Raw genomic sequence first — 23579 nt, 5'->3', positions numbered from 1 at the left:
GGGGGGGGGGGGGGTAAATTAACTTCTTTAATTAGAAAATGTTGTTTGTTTTATGTATTTGGACTTGAAATTTTAGGAATTTAAAATTTTTTATATTGAACTCAATATGTTATTTACATCAATTTTATTTTTTTTAAATTTATTCTCCTATTTTTGTGAAAAATTACCCTATTCCCCCGGTTTTGAGAAAATGTTGGGCTAAGTTATTTATCATTGGACGGGGGCATCAAAAATAGCTCAAAATTGGTAACGTAATTTATGGACGGCCCCTTAGCTAATCAGTAATCATTGATCATTTATCCTAAACCAACAGGCCTTTTTACAAATCACTATATCAGCAGAGCTACCGGACAGTCGAATTATCTTCGAACTTTTCAGTGGCAATTGCGAGAGGACCAACCGCTGCTGGTTTGAAGATTGGTTGATGTGTCGGGACTGTCGAAATATCTCCATTTCTACTCATTTGGGCAGTTTCGTAAAGTTGTTTCTGCATTATTGCCAAAGATACTTTGTTGGCAGAGAGGAAGTCTTTCATGGAGATCAACTCGCCGGACATTCGTCTTGGAGTGTCGTTGGAACCATCATCAGTCCTGATAGAGTCTCTGGCAGTTACTCTGGTTAATCTTCTTTTCGGGTAGTACATTGCCGAGACTGAGGATTTTCTCCTAGGCAAATGGGGAGCTGCCATTCCCCGAGATCCGCAGCGTAACTTTTGTATCATCAGGTTTAGACCCTGCTTTATTACGATGGATGTTACGTTTAAAAGAGAATAGATGCAGCAACAACCTAGGACTAGGAAGAAGAAGTTGGCGATTCTGTACCTGAAAAAAATGCAATGATTCACTCACTATAGGCAAGGTTCGAAAGTTATTCAAATATTAAATACTAGGCAGGAAAAAACCTAACTTAATCCTTATAACAGCTAAACATAAGCTGGAATTGAACGAAGGAATTTAGAAAGATCCCAGGATCAGCCAAAGTGAATCTAGGGATATTACGTTGTTGTATAGCTAAAGTATATAAAGTATAGCTAGGGTAGAAAAATAAGAAGGGCTGCTCGAAGGACCCTGCTGAAAGAGATAAGATATGAAAATGGTGAAATATAAAGAGATAGAACTTTTTCATCTCTTCCAAGTAGCCGATTTGCATCCCCAAAAAGGCTATCTGCTTCTGTCTCTGAACCTATTCAAAGTGAACAGGAATATCTAACTCTTTCTATCCCTCAATCTTTCTCTGTGTCTGTTAATATCTATACTCTATTACCCGTGAGAATATCCTATATAGGCGGACCAACTTACGTCCACTTTGCGCAGCTATGCAAACCTTTTTAAAGAAACTTGACCCGCACACTCCCTGAACGTCATGAAAAATTGAGTGCCTGTTTCAATATTAAACACTTTTATTAAGAAAACCCCTTCTTTGACAGTATCTTCGCCCAAATACCTATAAAGATGCGCGTCGGCAGGTTATTCTCTCGGGGAAAAGAGTATAGCTTTTCCTATCACTCAGTATGTGTCTTTATTAAAAATTTTGATATCTTTCAATTTTTCATTCAGCCTAACTTCATAAACAATAAATAAACTTTTATCATTTGGAAAATCAAAATTACATGTACTCTCCTTTCTAAAGATGTACTAGTCAACACTCCTGATGAGAGAGATAATCCTTCTGAATTAAAAAGATAGAGATCCTGTCTTTTGAAAAATTTCGAATCTTCATGATAGAAGGAGATAGAGAAAATGTATAAAAATACTATCTGTTTGCCAATCTAAATTCACGTATATCTTTTTCAATGTCCTTTCTTCTATCTCATCCTATCCTTTATCACGTCAATCTTTTTCTATATCTCTGTCCATCGAAATTCCTATCTATCTTCTTTAATCCCCTCTGTTCTATATTCTCCTATCCATTATTTACAAACGTCAATATTTTTTAATCTCTTTGTTTATCTAAATTCTCGTCTATATTTCTCAACCTGCTCTTCTTTATCTCATCCTATCTTACGTTTATCAACGTCAATGTAAATTTTCGTCATCTTCTTCAAAATTCTCTTTTCTATCTTATCGCATTCTTTGTCTATCCCATCTATCTTGTTTAATGTCCTCTTCTCTATTTCATCTTGTACTACATCTATCAACCTCTATCTTTTTCTATTAATTTTTCAGGCTCAATCAACGTCTATCTTTTACCATCCTCATTCTTCATCTCATCCTTTCATGCATCTATTCTTATCAATCTTTTTCTATCTTTGTTAATCAGAACTCCCGCCTATCATTTTCAATCCCCTCTTCTCTATTTCATCCTATAGTTCATCTATCAACGTCTATCTTTTTCCATCTCTTTTTCAATCGAAATTTACGTCATGGTGTCTTTCTAGTACGAGGTCAACGTCTAATTAAATTTTAAAATAAATTCCCTAACTTTTCGAACTAAAAGATAGAACAAGTAAGGAACAAGATAGGGGTATTTGGTTACGGAAGATAGAGAAAGAGATTGAAAAGATTTAATTTCGTATTAGATAGACAGACTAAATCACAGAAAAAGATAAAGAGTTCTCGATCACGAAAGTTGGGGAAAGAGATAGAAAATTATTAAAGTTGGGGATAGGAAAAGATATGATTTCAGGGATGCAAAGTGACCCATCAAATGATAAAAAGAGAGATAGAATAGTTATATCTTTTCTTATCCTCCAATTTCTATGTTCTTCAATCTTTCTACTTCCAGAAGGGCAAAACCTTCAGGTTGACGTGGATAGATGACGAGTAGTGTGTGAGAGAGAAGAGAGGATTGAAAATAATAGACGTAAATTTAGGGAGACAAAGTGATAGAAAAAGATAGAAGTTATTAAATGTAATATAGGACGGGATAGAGAAGAGAAGATTAAAAAAGATCAACGGGAAATTAGACTAACAGAGATAGAACAATTTTGACGTAATTGGATACAGGGTAGAATGAGATAGAGAATAGAGGATGGATAAAGATAGACGTAAATTTAGATCGAAAAATATATAAAAAATGATAGACGTTGATAGATATACGATACAATGAGACAGGGAGGAGGAGATAGGAAAAGATAGACGGTAATTTAGATTACAGAGAGATAGAAAAATACTGACGAATATAGATAAAGGATACGATGAGATAAAATAAGAGGGGGTTGAAAAATATTGACAGAAATTCAGACTGACATAGAGATAGAAAAAGTTTGACGTGAACAGATAAAGGACCAGTTGAGAAAGAGAAGAAGGAATTTAAAAAGATAGGTGTAAATTTAGATGGACAAAGATATAGAATCGGATACATTTGCTCTATCTCTTTCTATCACAGAGATTCAAAATTATTCAAAAGGATCAAATCTCGAGCTTTTTACTTCCAGCAGGGTATCCGAGAGATAGAAAAATATTTACGTGGATAGATGGGCATTCAGATTGATTTAGATATAGAAAAATATTAATGAGGATAGATAAAGGATAGGACAATATAGAAAAGAGGCAAAGATAGACCGAAATTTAGATTGACAATTATTTAAAAAGAGGGGATCTGTATCTTTTTAATTCCAGCAGGGGTATCGAAATCAATTTTAAGTATGTAAGTATATAAACATAAACGTCAAGTTGTCTTTCTGGTAAGTGGGCAACTTGAAATTAATTTTTTAAATGCATTTCTTAAGGTTTCGATGATTTCCCTAAATTTTGAGGGATAGAAAATAATAATAGTGCTCAATCGCAGAAAATAGAAAAAGATAAAAGTCCTCAGTCACGAAGGATGGAGAAAGAGATTGAAAAAGATTGAAATCACTAAGGATTGAAAAAGGTAAAGAGTCCTTGGTCACAAAAGATAAAGAAAAAGATAGAATATTATTTAGATTGAGGATAAGAAAAGATAACGTTTTAGAGATCGAAAGGGATAGGCATTAATCTGATTTTACAAATCGATGGAAAGAGATCGCCTATCCTATGTATGTAGGTCAGGGATAGGCAGAGATAGAGAAAATAAGAGAGATTGAAAAAGATAGGTATGGATCTGCATTGTCAAAGAGATAATTTTATACGTATAGAGGTTTATAGCGAAGAGAAAGGTTGGAGTCAAAAAGAGGATAATGAAAGAGATAGTAGTGAATTTGGATTGATATAAAAAGATAGATGTGGATACTGGAGAGCTAGGCCCGGATAAGGGATATCCCATTTGATCGCATTTATCTCCCAGGTTGTCCCAAGGATATCCCTGTGATAATCCGTCGGGTATCCCGCAAGGCGGAAATTTGGATATCCCAGGGATAACCCCAGGATATCTAGGATGTCCCTGGGACGTTTACGGGATATTGAAATATCCAAAGTAGGATATAAATTAATTTTCTATACCCTACTTGAGACATTTAAATATCCCGTAAACGCCCCAGGGATATCCCCTTATATCCTATTGCTGTGAGGGAAATTCCTAATTTTCGAGATTTTCTGTAATTCAAATTTCGATAATATTTTTATGCCAAAAATTCTACAATCTGAAAAAACTTTTAAAGCACAAGTTATAAAGATAATTTCACATAATACCAAAATAAAACAGATAAAATTCTGCTGTATTTCTCATTTAAATTCCTGGTTCTTGGTGGGTTCTTCTGGTTCTTCCTAGGGCATTTTTGTTATTCAAAAGTTTTCAAGTACCTGAAAAAAATATTCTCCTATTCACACATTTGTTTAGAATTTTTTCAAGCACAAGGATGAATTAAATAGGAATCAACTAACTATTGTCACGAACCAACTGTAGCTGCAGTTAGTTAGTTTTTAACCGCGATGAATAATTGATATTGCCATTCAAACTTAATAAGTAATTTTTAATTAATTAATATATATAATGTTCGATTCCTATTTCGTAACTATAAAATGTAGACGTTGTGTTCCTGACCGATTCTACTTCTTTGAAAAGAATAAGGCAGAAAATTATGAAGTAAATTTTGAAAATAAATTTTTTGATTACGATTTCGTCATTATTTTCCTCCTTAGCTTAAATAGGCAGCCATCAGTAGATTAATCAAATTTTTGTTTAACATGGGATGTGGATTTGAACTGTGTTTAACCCGTAGTGGTCATACCTCCTGAAAATAATGTAGGGGTCACACTGGGTTCAATGGACCCCACGCCATTTTGACCTGTTTCTATTTGCGTTATTTTTTATGTATCGACTCAAATCATGAAAAGGAATTTAGTTTCGTACTTCCTCTTTATGATCCAATAATTTTTGTCTCCCTTTGCAAATTTTTTTACGTTGAAAGAACGCGAAATTTTTGTTTGAGTAATTGGACTTTTTTCACAAAAATATGCATACAAAGTTCAATTCTTGAGATAGAGAAAAAATTTTGCTGTGTTTCACTCCCAAAATAGTATAGTTTTAAGAAAAAACTAGCATTATAAAGAACTTTGAAAAAAGTATATTAATTTTACAGTTTGAAGTTACCAATTAACATGAAACTCATAAAATGAAATAGGTCAGTTTTAAACATGTAAAATAAAGTTTTAAAAACTCCGTTTATGAGAAAAATGGTACACTTGATTAATAATGACTAATTCTTACTAATTAATAATGATTAATAATGACACAGGACCACACTATTTTTTAAGAGTTTACTGGGACGTTTTTTGGGTCGCTGGACTCAAACTTGGTCGCAGAATTGTGCCAGCACGTCAGGATTTAGAGTAAATTAAAAAAACAGGCTCAAAGCTTCAGATTTACGAAAGTCAGATTAACATATTTTTTACTCTTCGTTTCTTTACTTTTTCATTCATCCTTGCTTCATTCTATCACCCCGAAAACTCAAGGCCACCATGGCCAAACCTATAAACCCCAAGCTCACAAACCCCAAGTATACCAATAAACCCCAAGCTCAGAAACCACAAGCTCATAAACCTCAAACTCACAAACCCCAAACTCACCTACTCCAAACTCACAAACCCCAAACTCACACGTCTCAAGTCCACTCACTTCAAACCAACACACTCCAAACGCACATACCCCAAATGTATACACCCAGAACCATTACACCCCAAGTCCACCAACCTCAAGCCCTAAAAAAACTCCAAATCTACACACCTCGAACCTTTAAACCCCAAACCCACCAACCTCAAGGTTTACACAGACCCCAAATCCACTCACTTTAAACCGACATATTTCAAACCAACAAACCCCAAACCCACATACTTTAATTTTACACACATCGAACCCTCACACCCCAAACACACCAACCTTAAGTTCTGAAAACCCCAAATCTACACATCCTGCACCCTTAAACCCCAAATCCACTAACCTCAAGGTTTGCACAAAACCTAAACCCACACACCTCATATTCTTACACCCTAAACCGACTGACTTAAATCTCTACACAAACCCCAAACCTGCACACCCTAAACTAACTCACTTCATTTCCACACACCCCAAACCCACACACCCTAAATCTACACAACCCAAACTCACCAACTTCAATTCGACACACTCCAAACCCTCGAACCCCAAATTCATTTACGCTTAACCTTAAATCTCAAGACCACAAACCCCGACCCTCACACTCCAATTTTACACAGACTAAATCTACACAACCCAAAACCATACACCCTAAACCTTGAATTCCAAGCTCATGAACCTCAAACCTACATACTGCATACTCACACTCCTCAAACCCACATACCCTACATCTATAAACCCCAAACCCTTCCAAATCAACTCCAAACTAACCGATACGAAACCCACGCATCCCAAACCCACAAACCCCACGCCTAAATTAATACACCCAGAACTCCAATCCTGTATTATATCTGTATTATTCTTGTTGAATTGATTGAAAATAGTGTATTAGTATTCTGTCGTAAAAGTGAAGCTATGTGCATAAAAATATTTTGTTTCGCAGTATATCATCTTAGTGGAACGTCAATTGCTTGTTTATCGTCCATAGTGACAGTTCAACGTCAGTCTCGTGTTCTCTATTCTGCCAGTGAACTAGCAGTTTTATTTCCCCGATGATACGAAAATCATTTTTCTCTCATCTGTATTATTCATGTTGAATTAATTGAAAATAGAGTATTAGTTTTCTGCCGTAAGAGTGAAGCTATGTACATGAAAATATTTTATCTCCACAGTATATCGTTTGAGTTGATCGTCAATTGTTTATCGTCTATAGTTACAGTTAAAAGTCAGTCTCTTGTTCTCTGTCCTGTCAGTGAGTTTAAACTTGGGGTACGTGGGTTTGACTTTTATATACTTATTTTTTTCGTTAATTTAGATTACGTAATACTTTTGGACTTAAAAAATAATCTGTTTAAAGAACTCAGAAGATTTCTGTCTTGTTTGTGGAGAATTTGTTTTGAAAAAATACGAAACGAATTTTTCCGATCGTTATAAATTTATTTATAAGTTTTTCAATATAAATGTTATGATTGATTTCGATTAGAGCTGGATACTAAATACTTTGTCTGCTTATTGTGCGACGTTTCTTAGACAGCGGTAAAAGGGAGATGAAAAGAAGAAACGCTGTATGTCTCCAATGATTTGATGAGAGCCCGAAAATCTGTTATCTCTGTTTAACTTCTACCTTTGGATTTAATTCAAAGAACGGAGCTAATATTGTATATCCATTGGTCGCTTCCGTTACAATATCAATGTGATACAATACGGTTGACACGCCCGTTGCTAACAGTACAAAAGAAAATGAAAGGATGGAAGTCGATGAAGAAATAACAGAAGTTGATAAGTCTTTACATAATGAACATGACTAATCTGATCTTCAATAACCCGACAAATTAAACTCCAGTGGAAACAGAACTCCGAAAGGCAAATATAAAAAAGTTACTACTTTGTTTGAACAGAAAGAACTTAATGATCTTGTGAGAGATTTAGGTCTCTCAAAAGAAAACGCCGAACTTCTCACACCTAGGCTCCAAGAAAAAAATCTTCTTGAATCAGAAACTAAAGTAACATTTTATAGATCAAGAGGTTAACCTTTCAGAAAGTATTTCTCTCATAAAGAGTTTAAAGCAGTTCTGTTGCATAATAGTAATAAATACGCATCACTTCCTTAGCTTATTCCAGAAGTTTATGGAGAGCTACGATGATATTTGATTGTTGCTTTTTAAACTAAAATATGATGAGCATAACTAGCAAATATGTAGCGATTTGAAAATAATTACAACAATTCTTGGACAACAGAATGGGTTTGTTAAGTTTCCTTATTTGCAATGTGAATGGGATAGCCGTGATCGTCAATATCATTATGTAAAAAAAGTTTGGGTGATTCAGCATACTTTGATACCCGGTTAGAAAAATGGTTTAAATGCTCCTTTAGCAAATAGTTCAAGAATAATTTTACTGCCATTGCATATAAAACTACGATTTATTAAGCAATTTGTTAAAGCTATTAAATCTAATAGCAGTGATGCTTTCAAATATCTGTTCATCAAATTCCCAAATTTATCTCAAGGAAAAATTGACGAGGGAGTTTTAGGTGGGCCGAAGGTAAGAACACTTCTGAAAAACAAAGAGTTTCAAAACAAAATGATAACTCTTGAACTTGCTGCTTGGAAAGGTTTCAATAATTTTGTTCTTAAATTTTAAGGAAATAATAAAGAACCAAATTACAAATAAGCTGTTGGTGAAATCCTGGATGCATACAAAAAATTGGGATGTTTAGTGAATACTAAGATTCATTACCTTCATTCTCATCTTAATTTTTTCCCAGAAAATCTTGGGGAATATAGTGAGGAGCAAGGTGAAAGATTTTCTATAGGATCTTAAGGTTATGGAACAAAGATATCAGGGTGTTTAGAACGAAGATATGATAGCAGATTACTGTTGGAGTCTCAAACGTGAAACTAAAATAAAACATAAACGAAAACCGATTCGAAGATCTTTTGAAAATAAAAAAACACGTTATTATGAAATAAAAGGACTACGTCTACGCCGTTGTTTCTGGGTAACGCTAGAAGTAAGATTCATTGATTGCATTAAGGATATTAGATTTGTAAGATTACAAAATAAAGTTGTAATTATACAGCGACTAATCTTACATATCATTGTAATTCTGCTGAGTGCACAGAGTGCGTGGATTGGGGTATCTGAAGTTAGGATTTGTGGGCCGTGACTTCACGCACCTCTGTCTTTGGCTAGTCACGATAGCAGAGGGCTGAAATCCCCGATCCCAGTTTTAGCACGACCGTCACCCAATTCGATTGCTCATCCCTCTTCTTGACAAGGGCGCCCTCTAGCCACTATCGTCTGCTCTCCATGCAGGATACTTTCTGCACTGAGGTTGAGCAATACTGGCAGAATGGCTAAGACTTCTTGTCCATGTAATGCAGGTACTATGCAAACTCTCCACAAGAGAAGATTTCTGTTTTTTTGTGGATAATTTGTATTAAAAAAATACCGGAAGCAACTGCGTCAGGTAAAACGTAAGTTGACCGTGGATCCGCCCACCATGACCGGCTTTGGAGTATAAGCCGCTGTGTCCAACGACCCTTCTCCCCCGGTCCCACTGCAACTACCACTCCTTCGCAGCCACCGCCCGGCGGTCGTTATGCTCCCATCGAACACCTTCACGCCTTTCAAGGTACTTCTGACGCTTTCCTCTGGCGAGAATATCTATGGGTATGACTCCGGCGATGACCAACATCGCAAGTTCCGAGACAGTTTGGTACGCCATGCAAACTCGCAGTGCGCCAGCACGCTGTACCGAAGTAAGACATTTCTGCCTGCATTGGAAGTCCAGGGCGTCCGCTCAGATCTCGACTCCGTACAGTATTATCTATTTCGTCACCCCGATGAGCACAGTACCCTGTCTCGGAGGTAATCCTCCAGGACATTGTACAGGTACTCTGGCACTTCGCTGAGTTGAACGCATTTTTTACTTCCAGCACGACGATTGCACATATGTCCCATCTCTCGTGGGGCGAATTCCAGGCCTCATGAATCCATTTCGAACTTCACGCCGGTCCTTAATCTCTTTCGAATGGGCCGTTCAATGAGCTTACCCATTGTATAAAGCATGCACAGCGACCTAAAGGGTATGTGGCTTTAAGGTTAATATGCTTAAGGTTGGTGGGTTTAGGTTGTGTAGATTTGGGGTTTTTTCAGGGCTTGATGTTGGTGAGTTTGAGGTGTAAGGGTTTGGGGTGTAAGAGTTTGGGCTGTAAGGGTTTGGGGTACATAGATTTGGGGTTTTTGCAGGCCTTGAGGTCGGTAGGCTTGAGGTGTAAGGGTTCGGGGTGTATAGATTTGAGGTGTGTGGATTTGGGGTTTGTGCAGAGCTTGTAGTTAGTAGATTTGGGGTTTAAGGGTTTGAAGTGTGTGGGTTTGGGGTTTTTGCAGAGATTGAAGTTGGTGGGTTTGAGATATAAGGGTTCGAGGTGTGTAGATTTGGGGCTTGAGGTTGGTGTACTTGGGGTTTAAGGGTTCGGAATGTGTAGATTTGGGATATGTAGGTTTGGGTTTGTGGATTTGGGGTGTGTGAGTTTGGGGTTTGTGGGTTAGAAGTGGGTGGGTTTGGAGTAGGTGAGTTTGAGGTTTGTGAGTTTAAAGTTTATTAGCTTGTGGTTTCTGAGCTTGGGGTTCATAGGCTTGCGGTTGATATACTTGGGCTTTGTGAGCTAAGGGTATGTGAGCGTGGGGTTTGTAGGCTTGGGATTGATGACCTCGAGTCTTCTGAGTAGTAGAATGAAGGAAGGATGGATGTAAAAGTGAAGAAACGAAGAGTAAACAATATGTTAATCAGCCGTTTGTAAATTTGAAGCTTTTAAGGCTGTTTTTTCAATTTACTCTAAATGCTAACAAGCTGGCACAATCCTGCGACCGAATTAGAGTTCAGCGACACAAAAAAACACATAGCACACATACTTCATTATTTTATTAATAATTCTATTAATAATTAGTTCAATTCTAAATCGTCTCTTCGAAGGTACGTAGACGCAGTTAGCCTGGGGTTCAATGGACTCAGTGTAAATACTACAAGTTAAGCTTAAAAGTGTTTACTAAAAGTAAATCAATTCTTGCATTCTATGCTTTTTCTCTTAAATCTTAAGGAGAATTTTGACTGTTTGACAAAAAGTAAAAGTTTGAAATCTATTTAATCTCTAAAGTGCAAAACTATTTAAAAGTATTTCAGAAATCCGTCTCTGTTTCTGAAAATCCCCACATAGGACTCTATGTAGGAACCCATATGGGACCCACATGGGAAGCCATATGGATTCCTATATAAAATCGCATGGGCATATTGGGAAATGAAATGGGATAGAAAGTTATGTGGGAATCTGCATGGGAACCTATGTGGGAACCTAAATTGGAATGTCGCTATAAATGTTCGGATATATTTTATCGGTAGTTTTTATATAAGCTTCTACATTGACTTCTATTTCATTTCATTTCTCGTTTTTGCACAGACAAAACTAAATGTAAAAAATGATTCAGGTAATCGGTCAAACTAGGCTAACGCGAGATAGGAACCTAAACTAAGCTAAACTTTCCGTTGTGAATCGCAGATATGCCCAGTGGACTCCGCTAGAGGCAGCACGTTACAGCCCTGTAACTCGAAAAATTTATCTCAGTTGGAAGTAATCAGCTAACTATTGCCCTGTAGTCCAGGCATCTGGTAGTTTTGTTCCATAATGAATCTAACCAGCAAAGGTAGGATATTGTTCTTTTTTGTACTTACAGGAAATTGAGTCTAGTTTCACTCACCTGTGGAACACTTTTCCGCGCAGTAATTATTTGCAAAGATGCACAGTGTTTTTTGAAACTTAGTGATTTTTCGCTGAAAATCACAGAAAATGGGGACTTTTCAATGTATCATAACTCAGAACCAACAGAAGTTAGCGGATTTTTTTAAAACAAAATTTGTTCATAATTTTGTTTTCTTTCTTTTTTCTGTTGGACATTTTGCTCTATAGAGCAATGAGAATTATCCGTCTATGCAAAAGTAACTTTTGGAACTGTTTAAAAAAAAAACCGGGTTTGGCAACTGATCTGTTCTAGCATTTTTGATATGTCAAAAAAGACCCCAAAACGAAACTTTCTCATTAAAAACATTGCTGGTTGGATTTATTGTGGAATTTGATACTTTTTTCCGACGTAATGCCTGGACTACTGCTCGAACGATTACTTAGAACTATTCGTACCCGCAGTTTTTTAAATAGAGTGTGGATTCCCATATGGGGTTATATGTGTGTTGCTATGGACATCCCAAAAGTAGTTGCTGAAACTGAATACATGTTTTCCCCCTCTACTATTTAAGTAGTGGCTGTACAATTGAAGATAACTTACTGGAGACCTTGCAGTTTTATTCTATCCTTCTTAGAAGCAAAAACGTTTGAGTCAAGAAAGGTGAGAACGTATTATGCATATATATACATATATTGCGTCAGCCGAGTGGCGACACACTTTTTGACGTATTTCTTGTTATTTAACTGTTTTTTAAATTCATTTTTTATAGAGCTATCGACAATTTTATCGAATACTGAACCATACAAGACCGTAGACACAATATATCAGACCGACCCATATCAGTGACCACAGAAGAAAATGTCGAGAGAATTACAGAATATTTCAAGGCTAATGTGCAGAATTCCTTAAAATAAAACCAAGAATACAATGATCAAATTTGGACCACCACCATAAAATGTTCCTATTTCAATTTGAAAAATTAAATTTCCCTAAAGAAGAAAAGAAAGAAATTTCTTTTATAGACAAAAAGGAAAAAGAGGAAAGTAAAATGAGAAGGCATTTGTAAAAAGTATTCACTAGCACTTCGGCACTCATACATCATTCTTATTAAGGCAAGCAAAATATGAGCAAGCAGGGGCAGCAATGAAACCACGGTGCTCTCTCCCTAATAACTGAGAATCAAGACTTGATTGTCAGATATCAGCCTGAGAGCATCGTGGTTTCGTTGCTGTTACTGCCTGCTCAAATTTTGCTTACCTTGATAAGGGTGCTGTGTAAGTGTTGAAATGTTGGTAATTATTTTTCATCAATGTTTTCTTATTGTGATTCAATAATAATAATAAAAAAGACGAGAATTTTTATTTTTTGTCAAATTTCAATAGGAACATTTTATAGTGGTTTTGCAAATATGGTCGTTGAATTCTTATCTCATTTAAATTTCTTAAATTTTTATTTCAAGTTTAATCTAAATGCATAATTCAGGAAGATGCCCAAGATTTTTAATCATGTAGAACATCACTATGTAGAATTTTAAAACATTTTTTGAATATGCATCCTAATAAAATATGTGCTCATCAAATGTTATCCGCATGTTCAATGGGCATGTTGAATTTTTCAAACCGATAACTGATATGTTTGAAGACCGAGAACTTGACGAAAAATTTATATTTTTACAGACGAAGCTATGTTAACAAGCAAAATTAAAGATTTTGTGATCAAAAAATGTAGCTGTTCTTATGTCCAAAATTTGCACCCCCAAAATGTATCAGAATGGGCAGCAATCTCGATGAAAGGAATTTACCCTCAATTTTGGGAGTCGAAGATCATTGGAAAGACTTAAAAGAACCTTCTGAAAACTAAATTATTACCAGAAGGACTAAAATGGCCGCCACATTGACATGATTTGAATCCTTTTGATTTTTTCCTTTGGGGCTACATCAAAGATCATTTCTATGCTGAGATTTCTCAAACTGTAAATGATTTAATGTGTGCAATTAAGCAATCCCTGAATAGCATGACAAGCGAGATTTTAGTAAAAGTTTTTAATAGTTTTGGTAACAGGATTGAATTTTGTTCAGAATTTAATGGTTCTCATTTTGAAAATATTTATCACCAACCTCTGTAAATTTAGCACTTGCTTTAATTAATGAAATATCTCTATAGAGAAGTGCCCGGTTGAATTAAAATATACTGAAATAAAACCTCCCTTTTTTCTCTTTTAAACGCTATTAATGGTTTTTTAACTGCAAAACCTAAAACATGACAGTCGATTAGTTTCAACAACTTCTATTGGGACACTCTATACAGGAACTCTTGTCGTGATTTTCAGTACACAGAGAGAAATTTCAAGAGATTAATTCACGGAAGCACGTGATTTTAGAGCTACAATTTTTAGGTGCTTCGAAGTCTCGGACTCTATGATCTAAAAGCATAGAATTCGAGACCTGAGAGCAAAGAAGCGTGGCCTAATGCCTAAAACTTCGGGACCTATCCTTTAAAAGCATGGGTTTCGACATCTTATTTTTCGCGTCAAAGCGTGATAAAATCAAGGCATAGCTCCGTGAATTAATCTTCCGAAATTTCTCTCAGTGTAGGGATCTCTAAATTCTAAAAGTAGAACGCTACGTGCCATTCTGTATTTTCGTGTTTTGAACGTACAAGTGGAGATATGGATAGTCGGACTGTTGGGTGCTGACATAGTCCCCGAAGCCGATGGTGGCAAAACTAACAAAACAGAAGTAAATAGCTTCGAAATAACTCCATCCTTCAAACGGAGCATAAAGAGCAGCAGCACTACAAGAGATCACACAGGCGGCCAATGATAGATAAAGCATGACCCAATAAACACTCGGCTTCCAGTGCTCAAGCCCCATGTCCTCGTCATCATCGAGGATGTCTGGCAGGGATCCTCTTCCTTCTCTACTAGAACCTCTTCTAGATCGTCGAGAAGCCAGGGTCGTTTGTCTTAATCGTTTCTTTAGACGACGTAAGTGAAGACTTCTTAAAATCCAAGCCAGAAAGGTGATTATCCGCTCAAGAAAGAGGTTGAAAAATAAAATTCCACCTGAGTTACAAAGAAAATATCATCATTTAGGTATATATCTGCAATCAGTGTACATACATTAATTTAATAATTAAAAATCAGCTCATAATCACACGGAGCTCACAGTGCCATGACGAGAAATAAATTTCAATCAACAGAAAACACATGCAGTCAAGTGTAAACAGTTAAAATCACACTAAGAAATCTGAAAACACTCGTTGCTTATCATTTAATCACTCTAATCAAGCACACTCAGTTGCGATCACCTATAATCCCTCTGCAATTACTCTTAGAATTTATAGTACAATCACATAAAATCATTTTTAATAAGTCGGAATTCATCATTAAATTACTTACACTTCCATTTTCTTTACAGAATTTTCTTACAACTAACTCTGAAAAACTAATATTCATCCACACTTTATCTCTAAGACCGCTCGCTCTTATAGCCTTGCCTTCCTCGCTTCGCCTCGCACGAATCACCCTACTTTCTCGCTTTGGCTTGCATTGCTAGCCTGTGCCTCCGCGGCTAATACACGCTACTACCCTTTCATCCTCCCTTTCATGCAACAATACCTTTATACTTATTCCACTTCTTTCCACCTCATCAAACTCCTTCAAACAATGCCCCAGGTTTGCATCCCCTTCCCGCACAATTCACATATCGTCTTCTTGCTAGAAACCTAGTACCTATTAAAATCCTCCACGTATCCGCATCTCATCCTCGCTATAAGTTCCAAATATTGCGCTCTCTGCCTTGGCATAATTCACACATAGTTCCTGTTAAACCTTGACTTCCTTATTCTCTCCCCGCCTTTTGCCTTCTCTCTCTTCATCTGATTCATCCTAACCATCTCATATACCTTCCTTTTTTTCCTCGTGCATCCTTTTCACTTTATTGATCTGCAATCCATTCGTTCTAAAATAATTTTCACTTTCAACCTCCATCTTCGAACCCCCTCTCATATTCTTCTTCTCCTACCAACACTACCTAACCAACTCACTTCCCCCTGCTTCCAAAAAATTTCCCATAATATTTACACGCTTGACTTCCCATTATAATCCCTAAAATCGTTCTTTCTGTTATCCCCGCCCCCCCCCTGACAATGAACTTAGACGTGTTCCTTGCCAACCCCAGTGTCTACATTACAAACCTCTCTTGTATTCTGTTTACCTCCTCTTTTTCATTTCACCTCGACGCCTCCACACTATAAAATGAGACACTCATCACACAGGGGAGATTAATTGATCAGTGATCGGATGCGGACGTGTAAATTTGCCGCTCCTCAATTTGTTGTGTTTATATAAGTTTTGACGTTTTCAATTGCATACAAATTTATGTTTTGTGAAAGTGCCGGTAACTTGTTGCATAAAACATTGTGACTTTGTTTTAATTCTTGCATTTTTGCTTGTTTATGCACTTTTTTTTACGTAACTATAATGTTCGTCTTTCCTACAGAACGATGGATGCGTGTTCGGAATGGCTCTTTTGAATTATTCACGTATTTCAGACACTTGTATGCAATGGAAACTTTAAATATTTGTCACGTTAATGCTTAGTCTTTACCTGCCCATTCCCTTGGATTTAAACATCACATCATGTCCTGTTCTCATCATATCATAGCCGTGTCTGAGACATGGCTCACGCCTAACATTTCTTCGAGCCTTGTCGTACTTGATGATTACACCCTTTTCCGTAGAGATACAGATGAGAGAAGAGGGGTTGGGGCCTGTCTCTATATTCATGACAGTTTGAAGGATGTACATGTGGGAGTGATTCCTCTTGCCAATTACCCTACTGCTGAATACCTTTTTATCATGGTATGCTCGCCTCTTGAGAGTATGTTGGCGGGTGTAATACACAACCCTCCTAACGTCTCCTATGACAGGGAACTTGAGAATGATATTTTTGACCTTATACCTAATTATAATAACATTGTACTCACCGGTGACCTAAACACAAATCTTAATGCTACCAACAATTTAACTCACTATTTTAAATTTCTTCTACTCAACACTCAATCTCATTTCTCTCAAAACATGATCTTATCAGCATCCAATACCAGTTCTCCATTAGTCCATTGAATGGAGTAACTCCCCTGCTCACACGCAATCTTAAAAATATAAATGACACTGAATTTCATGAGCACCTCTCTACTTATGACTGGAATAGTATTTTTATTGAAAAAGATATAAATAGAAAGGTGATTTGTCTTAATTCATTTTTATCTTTAGCGTTTGACAAATGTACGCTTCTTAATACCCCAAAAGCAAAGAAGACGTATACTCTTTGCATCTCTCCTTATATTCAAGATTTGATAAAAAAAAAGATAAAAAAACGTAGAGTGGTTAAAAGAACAAAAAATTGTATTATTCAAGACGAATTCAGTAAATTAAGAAACCTAATGTAAACCAAAATCCGAGATTCATACAATCAATATAATTACAATTCTATCAAGAACAGGAATGAAAATGAAAACATCTGGCTTCTTTTAAGACGGCTAGAACTTATTCCTTCTAAACACTTGGCTCCTGATAACAATTTCTCAGCTGCAGAGCTTTAGACAGCTTTTACTACAAAATATACCCTCCTTGCAAATAGCTCTCCTTTCCCGTCCTCAGTTTCCTCTACTTTTGATGATACTAAATTATTCTTTGCTATCATATCGCAAGAAACCCTAATTAAAAAACTCTTCGAGGTAACATCGAATGCTCAAGGTTCTGATGGTATTTCAATTAAAATGATTCGCCTTGCTTTACCATTCATCGGCCCAATTCTTTTTACATCTATAATGCATCTCTGCATGTAGGAATATTTCCAGATGTCTAGAAAGAGGCGATTATTCGCCCTGTTCCTAAAATAACTAACCCTACCTCTCCTAGAGATTTCCGTCCTATATACATTCTATGTTCGTGTCTAAAACTTTCGAACGCATAGCCCATCAGCAACTTACTTTACACTTTGAAACAAATAATTTAATGAACCCAATGCAATCTGGGTTCCGTGCCAGGCATAGTACACTCACAGCCTCACTTAAAGTAACTTCTCGCCTTAAACTGGCAATTGATAGAAGGGAAATAGCGGTTGTTGTCCTTTTTGACTTTTCTGAGGCATTCGATACAGTTAACCATAATCTACTATTGACTAGGCTCAAATCGTTCCACCTCTAAAAAATAGTTGTTAAATGTTTTAAATCGTTCCTTTGAAACTAGTAGCGAGCTTCGACATTGAAACTATCACAAATATGCGGCCGACTTTAAGTTTTACCTTTCCGGGCCTATTGCCAATCTTAAGAGCTTATTTTAAACAGTACAGGCGTATATTGATCTGGTGGTGCATTGGGCCTCGACAAGTGGCATTACTCTTAACCCTGCTAAAACTGTGACTATAATTATAGGGCCTTCTTCGTCTCCATCACTTAAAACAATTGCAACCCTACCTCCTCTCTTGATCGATGGACGTCTAATCCCCTTTGTAGAATCTGTTTTTGGGATATATGCTTAATCGCACTCTTACTTGGAATAAACAAGTAGCGGAAATTTCGAGGAAAACCTTTAGAGTCCTCCTAATTAACAACCTCATCCTTCCTTTCTTTAACTACGGCTGTGTAGTGTATCTCCTTTAAGGCCTCCTCGCTCTTGGCTAGCACCACTATGTTATGTGCATCCGCCAGTGACCATATCCTCACTACTCCTATCCTAACACCTCCTACCACTCCAACCGTTAGATTACTTTCCACTTCCCCTATTAAAATCGCAAAAAACTTTGGACTAAGAGAAAACCCTTGCCTCAACCCACTATCCATCCAGAAGCCCTCCGAAATTCTCTTTCCTTCTTGCACGCTATCTCATTTCTCTACATATACCTCCCTTACCCTCTCAATCAGGCCACTCTCCACTGCCATCTCTTCCATTGTCTCCCGCATTGAATCCACCAAAGGCAACGCGCGTTTGATATTCACAATGAATGCGTACTTTTTCCCCCTTCTTTGCTAATTCTCTATCCACCACGTGCTGCAGAATGTAGATATTGCCGATAGTGCTCCTGCCCGCCCTTAAGTCCGCCTGCGTTTCCGGAAATATTTCTTCCGCAGGCTCTCCGCCAACACCATCGCGTATACTTTATACGCCGTATTCATTAGCATAATCCATCTGTAATTTTTCTGCCTATCTCTATCTCCTTTCTTATATAGTGGCACTATTAAACCCTCTCTCCACTCTCCTGGTAATCCCTCTCTCCTCCATACTTTATTCACTACCTCCTTCAGCCTCTCCCTAACCTCTTGTGTACTAAACAGCCACGCTCCGTTCTCTATCCCGTCCAGAACTGTTGCCTTCGGCCTTCTTAACTTCCCTATATGTATCTATATCTCCTTGTCATTCAACCACTCCACCTCTGCCTCCCTCTTTATCTTCTTGCTTATTCCTACTCTGCGCTTCCTAAATCTATTTATTATCTTCAACACATTTCCCTCTTTCGCAATACTTCTCAACTCCTTTTCAATGCCCTCTCCTTTCCTGTAAAGGCCCTTCTTCCCTCCCAATTCTCGCATTAAAGTCTCCCCACCCCCCTCCGTGCCAGCATACTCTCTTCCTTTCTCCTAGCAAGGCTTCCAACCTTTCTTTAATCCTTCTCATCCCATCCTTCTTGTAGACAGTCACAGACCTACACATTACCCCTCCTATTCTTACTGCCCTCATTCACTTGCCCCCCTTCTCCCTCTTTATTAACTAATTCCTGTAATCCATTTCTAACCCCCGTTATAATTCTGCCATTAGCTCTTCCTTTCTTCTTGACTCTGACCGTCTCTTGGAGAGCCTCCACCTGCACCCCACAGGCAACATTAACTCTAACCTATCCCATCGCTTTCTCTCTATCCACGTCTCTGCCTGTCCTACCACATCAAATCCCTGTATAAACTTCCTGGAATCCGCATCTTTCTTATTTACCCCTGTTACGTTCCAGTACAACACCTTTACCAAACCTCCTTTAATCGCACCACCCTCAACTTTTCTTACCAGCTCTTCAATTTCACAACCACCACTTCGTTCTCCTTTCTCGTCTTCGGTCTAACTTTGCCTTTAATCCACACCATACGATCATATCAGTGCAATCAATTGCAATCAGTTTGCAGTCACTCCGAATTTACAATACAATCATATTATATCACCTTCAGTCACTCGGAATTCATCATGCAATCAAGTAGGAATTTACAATACAATTATATAATATTACCTTCAATCACTCGGAATTCTCAATGCAATCATGTACGACAAATTGTAATCAATCACAATCAAATGTAATTACCTAAAACCACTCGAAATTTACCATACAGTCATATAAAGTCAAGTTCGATCATTTGCAATCATCAGCAATTCCTCTGAAATCACTAGGAATTTACAGTATAATCACATGACAGCACTCCTAATTCGTCCAGAAATGAAGTAAAATAAATGTTAATCAATTACAATCACACGAAATCACTTGAAACCACTCATTATTCACCATGCAATCATATAAAATGAAATGCAATCACATTCAGTCGTTCGGAATTCATAATTTAATCACGTACAAATAAGTGGAATCAATACTATTATACATATTATATCGTTATTTGTATTATATATTTTTATTATGCAATATTTCATATTACATATGTTCAATAAATGTAGTGTCGAAGAATTAAATTATTCTTGAAATCTTCTGTATATCTTTTCTGAAAATCCCTGGAAATTCCTTTAAACCTTTTAATCGTTCGGAATCTTCAAAGTCCCATGAAAAACCCCTTATAATCTTTTAATATCCGCAAATGCCATTTAAAATATCTGAAAATCCGTTGACAACCTTGAAATTTCATGAAATATTTCGAAATGTTAGGAGATCTCTTGAAATTTTTGAAATCTCTTTAAAATTTGGTAAAATCTCTAAAATCCGTGGCAATACTTTTGAATGACTTTAAATTCCTTACGAATTTTTTCTTTTGAAAGATATTACCATTCCTTAAAATCTCTTAAAATATTTTATATTATATGAAAATCATTTGAAATTCTATTAAATCTTCTGAAATCTAACGAAATCGTTTAAAATATGTGGATATACATTGGAATCTTTTAATTCCTTTAAATTGTCAAAGATCCATTGAAATCCTTTAGTATCTAATGAAATCTAGTCAAATATCTGGAAATCTGATAAAAATCCTTGAAGTCTCTTAAAATCTTGTAATGTCCCTTGAAAAATTGATAATCTATCTGAAATTTTACTACCTAATTTTTCCAATCCCTTGAAATCTTTTTCAATCATTTAAATTCTTTGGAACTATTTGCAACCCTTTTTAATCATCTGAAATATCCTTTAAAATCTTTTGAAATTCCTTGACTCTTTGAAATACTTTCTACTGCTTTGAAATACCTGAAAATTCCCTGAAATCTGTTAAAATACATTCAAATAACTGGAAATTTTTTTGCGAAATGGCAAACCAAAAAATACTTGATCTAGCATAGTTTCGATACGATTTTTCACGTTCTTTGCATTGACATTACATTAAATTACACTTGTTTGAAAAAAATGTCATTACTTATTTTTTTATCTCCAGAGAAAGCTCCTAAATAGGGTTAGGATTTTTATGGTTTATCTATAATATACTATTTATTTTTGTAGAAGGAAATTTGTTTGGAGCTACACGGAGAGAAATTTCGGGAGATTAATTCACGGCCCTACCTCTTAATTTTATTACGCTTTGACGCAAGAACTAAGGTCTCGGAACCCTTGCTTTTAAAGCATAGGTCTCGAGTTAGGTCTTGATTTTATGCTTTTAGATCACAGAGTCTGAGACTTCAAAGCACGTAAAAATTGTAACCCTAAAATCGCACGCTTCCGTGAATTAATCTCTTGAAATTTCTCCCCATGTAGAAATAAATGTTGGTTTTTAACTTTTAATATCCTTCAGAGTAAAAAGTAAAGTTTAATTTTGTATCAGTAAAAATAATCGTTTAGAGCATTGGCATGCGTACAAGCCTTATTGGAAGTTCTCAAAAACCACTTATAACTTATTTTCGTAATTAAAAAATAGAAATCCTACTTTTTAACCAAAAAGCTCTTAAAGGGAAAAATCAAAGCTTACTTTTGTGATAAAAGCAGAAAAAAAACTGTGCCCTTTTTCCAAAAAAGTCAAATTTGTTTTTAACTTTCATTTTTGAAGGTAAACTATTTCTTTTTCAAAAAGTCCTTATGATCAATGGAAAAAGCATGAAAAATCTATTAAAACCGTATTAAACAAAATTTCCGTTCGCCTTTTTTTCTCCATTCACCAAAAAATACGATATCCACAAAAATCCCCAAATTTCCACTTCTTTTTGCGTCAAAAATGTTTCGGAATTTTCACAATATTTTTCACAATCTGTGGTTTACTCTGGTTTAAAGGTATTGTATTAAATAATTAATTCTGCAGTGGAATTTTAGTTTTTAGCATTTATTTGAAAATAGTGAAAACAAAAATATTATTTAAATTATTTAAATTACCTGAACAACCAAAAAATCCATAAAAAATTACAGCTGCTCTTCCTGCAGCTGTTTGAGGAGCAGTACTTCCGTATCCTGTAAAACATAATATGGACTAAGAAAATGCTACACATTGTTTATGAAGTTAGTGCACTTGTTTAAAATTTGCCAGAAGAAAACAACTAGTTTATAAAAAAGGAGTTTATAAAAATGTTTCAAACTTAACAAACATTTCTTATTAAGTTTTAAGTAAAGGAGCAACGTTTGAAAGTTTTTTTTTTAATTTCGGCTATTTTATTAGGAATAAATGTTTAAACTTTTAAATTATGACGAGGTTCGCAGCATCGGCTCGTCACTGTCGCATACACAATTTTCAATATTTGGATGTAAAACAAACAAGTTAAAATTGTTTCTCAGTATAAATTTCTGCCCAAGAGTATTAGTTTCTTTGAGAGAGGAACAATTAATATAATTTTACCAGTAAGATACATCAAAATTTTTTTTTGATCACAGTTTCAGTCAAAAATGATGATTTGCTGATTTTTTTTTATCTTGTAATAAACGAAGATCCATTTCCTATGTTTTTATCTTTAAAAAAACCTCTAAAAACTATCTATTTTATAATCTAAGCAATATAAGGTTTCTTTCTCTTATAAAACCAAGAAATGAAGATGCTAACTTAAAAAATAATAAATAAAATAGATTCTTAAATTCACTCTAATAGACAGCCATAAGTAGAATTGGGTCAATTTTAAGTGTGTAGATAGATATGGCGAGATCAGAAATCATTTTGAAAATGTTATGCATGCCGAAGCACAATGTTTAAGGGTAACAACGAGAGTAGGTCGCTGAGAAGATATTAGCATTCTCACCCACGTTTAAACTAGCATTCTTTCACATAAAGGGTTCATAACCCCCTAGACTTCGCAATTACTGACCACTCTCTAGACTTTTTGTGATACAATAGAAAAAAATCGGTTAGTGCGAAAAAAAAACTTTAATTAAACATTGCTCTTGAATTTCCGCGTGTTAATATTGGGATGTAAGGGAAATAAAGGTTGGTAAGTAGGGGAAATGAGAGGAAAGGAAATAGGGGACATGATGGGAAACTAGGTTAGGGGAGTAGGAGGAGTGGTAAGAAATAACGTAAGGGAAGTAGGGTAAGTGAGGGAAGCTGAATTAGTTGAAGTTGAGGGAAAGTTTGGAATAAAGTAGATGAGGCAGAAAATGGGGAAAAATATGAGGATGCGAAATTTGAAGTATTGGGAGGGTAAGTAGAGCACGTGACAGGAAACGAATGTAGAAGGATTGACGGTTAATGAGAGGAACGTGAGGGGGGGGGGG

At 36.1% G+C, this 23579-nt stretch overlaps 1 protein-coding gene across 1 annotated transcript in view; it reads right to left on the bottom strand.

Moving 5' to 3' along the window:
- Positions 1-343: 343 nt before the first annotated feature.
- LOC117181166 (potassium channel subfamily K member 12-like) overlaps positions 344-23579 on the bottom strand; it is a 25114-nt gene continuing 1878 nt past the window's right edge. The window contains exons 2-4 of the mRNA XM_033373733.1: positions 22257-22350; positions 14353-14758; positions 344-821 (exon numbers count right to left, since the gene is read on the bottom strand). Coding sequence (XP_033229624.1) covers positions 344-821; positions 14353-14758; positions 22257-22350 — 978 coding nt within the window. The remainder of the gene's footprint in view (positions 822-14352; positions 14759-22256; positions 22351-23579) is intronic.

The sequence above is a fragment of the Belonocnema kinseyi genome, chromosome 10, assembly GCF_010883055.1.
Source record: "Belonocnema kinseyi isolate 2016_QV_RU_SX_M_011 chromosome 10, B_treatae_v1, whole genome shotgun sequence".
In the NCBI taxonomy this organism is placed as follows: Eukaryota; Metazoa; Arthropoda; class Insecta; order Hymenoptera; family Cynipidae; genus Belonocnema; species Belonocnema kinseyi.
Note: the sequence above shows the minus strand (reverse complement) of the source record. Positions and strands in the feature narration are given on the sequence as shown.